Raw genomic sequence first — 4,861 nt, forward strand, 5'->3', positions numbered from 1 at the left:
GCAACTTCCAAGAGAAGTGGTGCTGGCTCCTACCCTGGGGGTCTTTAAGAGGAGGTTAGACGAACACCTTGCTGGGGTCGTTTGACCCCAGTAATCTTTCCTGCCTGCTACTTAGGTCCCTTCTGACCCTAGAAACTGTGAAACGAAGGTGGGGGTGCTATAGATCACCAGGGACAGAGAAGAGCTAGGGCCTAACGGCCAGAGGCTTGCCCCTTGTAAAGCCATGCCCAGGCTGGCTTCAGGGTTCTTTGGGATAGGGAAACCAAATAAAGTTTCTTGGCAAGCCCAGAGGCAGAGCTTCCCTCAAAAGTGGTGTTGATCTGTGATACTTACACAATCAGAGTTCCTCCAGATAGCCTCACTGCTTATCAGCCAAGAGGCAAAATCCAGTTCTAAATATGCTGTGATTTTTGTCTCCCGCCACTGATTGACTGATGGGCGTCAACAGCCCTGCTGCTTGCTCCTGATTGGCCAGGAGGCAAAAACCATGGCATATTTAAAACCAGCTTTTGCCTCCCGGCTGATGAGCAACAAAGCCAGCGGGGCCCTTCAGCCAAAAAGTGTCAGGAAGGGAGGGGACACACAGCAAAAAGAGCAAGATTAAAGGAATTGCTGTGCAGCTCACTTCTGCCCCAATTTAATAGGTCCCTACAGATACCTAGTTTCTTGGTTCTGTTGCAACTGTTTTGTTTTGCATGCAGCCACTCTTCTGCTATCTGATGGAGCAAGTCGAGCAAGCATGTATAGACCATCGAGCAAGCATGTATAGACCATACATGTTTGCTGGTTTTAGACATTCAGCAATGAAATAGTACAGGGGCAGGCAATTATTTTGGCTGGAGGTCCGCTTACCAAGTTTTGACAAGTCATTGAGGGCCGCAAGGGTAGCCCCGCCTCTTGGCTGGCTCCCCGCCCCCTGGGTGCTGTTTTGGGACCAGAAGTCCCACCTCCTAATCCCTAACCTTTGCCACGAGACATCCCTCCCATTGCCCCCTGGAAATACTCCTTTCAGCAAGGGGGTTCACCATCTCAGAACCAGAAAAATACCAAATTATATTCTAAAAATCAAACATGTACTATGCCATTCATTAATATCATTTCAGAAAATATTTTTGTCCTGATTTGTATTATACTATCATAGAGTTGATAGTATAATACCTTAAAATGAAGTCTTACTCTTGTATATTGTTGGGGAGTGGGACGGGCATGTGGGGTGTAGCATTTGGGGGTGTGTGGAGGCGTAGGGGGTATGGGTGAGGGAGCATGTGAGTATGTATGGGGTGTGGGTGGGTATGGGGTTTGTGGGGGGCTGAGTGTGTGGGAAGAAGGTGGCTGGGGAGGGCTGTGGCATGTGTGGAGGAGGATGGTTTGTGCGCTGTATCTACCCTATCCTGCCCCATCCTCCCTCTTTCCCCCCCGCAGCAGGCAGAGCCCCCACCAGCACTCTTCCAAACCCAGGCTCCTGCTGCTTCTTGTCCCAGGGTACCAGCACAGGTCCCGTGCTCCTGCGACTTCCCCCTTCTGTCTGCCAGTGCTGCCCTTCTCATGCCGCTTCCCCCCCGCCACATCCTAGTTGCATGGCTGAGATGCAGGATGCAACAGGATCTGGACCAGCCTGACAGGTACCGCACTGAGCCAGCCAAGAATTGTCAGGGCTGGGCCAGTTCCTGCTGAGTCCTGCAGCCCAGGACAGCAGCTGGGAACCATGTGGTGCCAAAGCAGGAGGCAGGAAAGCAGGGAAATGGCTGCAGCAGGCAGGGGTCACATAGCAGCGAGTGGGCACACGGAGCACAGGAACAGCTAGGCAGGAGCACGGGACCCGTGGCGGTGCACCAGAGTCAGCGCTAGCAGGGCCCAGAGTGGGCTGGCATGGACCAGCAGGGCCTCTATGGAGCTGGGCTAGGCTGCGTCAGCAGGGAGGTGGGGGAGCCAGCTCAGCTCCACAGAGCCCCTGCCAGCCTGTGCTCCTGCTGCCCCACCCTGGGCCCCCGCTGGCACTGGCACTGGCCCTGGTGCGGGCCCCACATGCCCACCCAGCTGTTGCTGCACTCTGCACACCCACTCACTGCCACTTCCCATGCATCCCACAGCCATTTCCCCACCTGCTCACTGGCCGCTCCAGGACCACTTGGTTCCCAGCTGCAATGCCTGGACCACAGGAGGGCCCTGAAGACTGGGGCAATCACCTGCAGTCCTCCCCTGCCTCCCCCACCTCCTCTTCTTACCTGAATTTCCCTCCGATGTAGGAAGCCAGGAACAGCCACAGGATCCTTGGCCAGAAGCCTCTGCTAGGCAGAGACTACCGGGTGGGGGGAGACTGAGCTCACCTTGCTGCTGCGGTTGCTTAGTCCTGCTGGTGGCTCCCCCTGGGTCCTACTGCCACTGGCTTCTGTCATCTTTGACAGGCAGCCAGGGGCAGATAAATATTAATTTTCTAAATTTTTTAGGGGCTCTATGGGCCAGTTAAAAGGACCTGGCAGACTAGATCCAGCCTGTGGGCTATATTTTGCCCACCCCTGAAATAGTAACTGTCATTCATCATTGGTTCCAGCTTTTTTTGTGTGAACTAATATTTCCCAAACTGAGATCCATATTCAGCCTTTCAATAGTAAAGTATGAGTGTAGTGGTTCTTAGTGGTTTAGTTTGGCTCCCCAGTTTGATTTTGAAAGCTTTCTGAGTTTGTTGTTCTGGGCACCAGCTTAAAGCTTTTGTATAAAGACACTTTTCAGTGGCAATGGTAGCAAGATCCAGCACAATTGTTAAAATTAACTTTGTTATAAATTCTGCTCCAGAATGAGCTAATCTAACCTGCTAAGCAAAAAAATCCCTGTGCCTTGAGGCTCAGTTTCAGCCTGCCTCAAGTCTCACATTGTATTGTATGGTAATGTAAAACTTTATTCAAGTTAATTCTTCATGCTAAATTTTATGTCTTTCCCTTCTGTTTAGGAGATGTGAAATAATGATGTGGATCGGGCAAAGCTAACTGCTTACAGTTCCAAGGGCTGGGTAACTGCTAGGAGGAATACCCTATGGGTAGTACTCTAGCTCTTTGACTTTGTCTACCCTAAAACACATTTACCTGTGTACCTTCAATACCGGTGGGAGCCAATGGGTATAAGGACTTACTTGGATAGTTTAAACAGAGATTGGTGGTTAATACAATATCAACAAAAACTTTCATGTGTACTGAGAGTCATATAAGGAGTGAGGGAACACAGTAAAAACAACAAGGGAAGCCAAACTCAGAGCTAAAAGTTAGTTAATCCCTAACCTGGGAAGAGTGGAGCAGCAAATGCCAGTAACAGTAGTTCATTCATTCAGTTGATTTATATGGTATCCTTCCCAAAAGGCTCAGGGAAGCTTACACTAATACTTGTCAACTTTTGTTGTACAACTTTAAATTGTAGCTTGTCCTGAGTGTGATTAAGGATGTTTATCTTTCGCAATTTGCAGGGGCAGCATTCCTGGCTATTACAACCATCTATGCAGAGAGTGGATCAGGATTTGTGACGCCTAGTGCCACAGCCAAAGCTGGGGTAGAAGCAATGTGCAAGTGAGTAACCATACATCATTGTTCTGTCTTCATATCTCTTGAGCGATGCTCACTGGTTCCTTGCCTGGCCTGGCAAAAGTATGAAATTATAGGAAAGTAGGGCTGGAAAGGTCACAAGGTCATCTAGTTCAGTGCCCTGTTCAAGGCAGAATCATCCCTGAATGAATCATTCCAGCCAAGTGTCTGTCCAGTCTGCTCTTGAAAATTTCCAGGGATGGAGATTCCATAGTTTCTCTAGGTAGCCGCATACCATACTTGACTGTCCTCATAGTCATACGGTTCTTTTTAATTTCCAACCTAAATTTCCCCTGCTGAAGCTTCAGGCTGTTGTTCCTAGTCCTGTCCCCTAAAGCCATAGAGAAAAGGATGTCTATATCCTTTTTGTAATTGCCTGTGAGGTATTTGAAGACTTGCTGTCAGATCACGCCTCAGTCTTTTATTCTCCAGGCTAACCCTAGTTCTTTCAGCCTTTCCTCATAAGTCATGCTTCCTAGGCCTCTAATCGTTTTTATTACTCTCTGCTGGGCTCTTTATATTTTATTCATATAGTCCTTGGAGTGTGTGGCCCAAAACTGGACAGAGTACTTCAGGTACTCACCATGTTGAATTCATTTTCTTGTTTTGCAAGAATCACTTCTGTTGATACAACCTAATAAACCATTGGGTTTGGTTTTTTTTCACCAAGAGCTCAAAGCCAAGACCTGTCCACTGTAACTCCCGGGTCCTTTTTTGGAGTACTGCAGCTTAGCTAATCATTCATCAGTCTGTATTTGTGTAAGAATTTATTCTGTCCCAAACACAGGACTTTGCACTTGTCTTTGTTGACAAATGTTTTGTTGATAAGTGTTTAATCTGACTGATTGCACACCATTTTCCTGGCATGGTCTATAAATTTGCTAAGTGTGCACTCTTATGAAGCATGCTTATAAATGAAAATGTTGAACAATACTGGACCTAGGATAGACCCCTGGGGAACGCCACTTGATTCCTCATCCCAGCTAGACAATGAGCCATTGATGACTACTTGTGAGCATAATGACCTTTCCTGACCCCCATGACTTCTTGAAGAGGACAGCCAGTAGGCTCTGAAATTACCTTAACCAATTCCTTCAGTACTCTAAAGTGTATTCCGTACAGCAGGGGTAGGCAATGCTCTTTGACCAGAGTGCCGAAGCCCCCCACCATGCCTACCTTGGAAGGTGCCGGAGTGCCAGCATACCAGAAAAACAAAATGAGGGCAGGGGGTACATGGCAGGATGACCTGCTTGTGCCCCTTGCCCCCCACCCAAAGCCCCTGCCCCTGCCCC

General features: G+C 48.7%; 1 protein-coding gene across 1 annotated transcript in view; it reads left to right on the top strand.

Moving 5' to 3' along the window:
• Positions 1-4,861, top strand: part of DECR1 (2,4-dienoyl-CoA reductase 1) — a 34,726-nt gene that overhangs the window by 21,733 nt on the left and 8,132 nt on the right. The window contains exon 6 of the mRNA XM_019550275.1: positions 3,455-3,554. Coding sequence (XP_019405820.1) covers positions 3,455-3,554 — 100 coding nt within the window. The remainder of the gene's footprint in view (positions 1-3,454; positions 3,555-4,861) is intronic.

The sequence above is a fragment of the Crocodylus porosus genome, unplaced genomic scaffold, assembly GCF_001723895.1.
Source record: "Crocodylus porosus isolate Cpor-Errol unplaced genomic scaffold, CroPor_comp1, whole genome shotgun sequence".
NCBI lineage: Eukaryota > Metazoa > Chordata > Crocodylia > Crocodylidae > Crocodylus > Crocodylus porosus.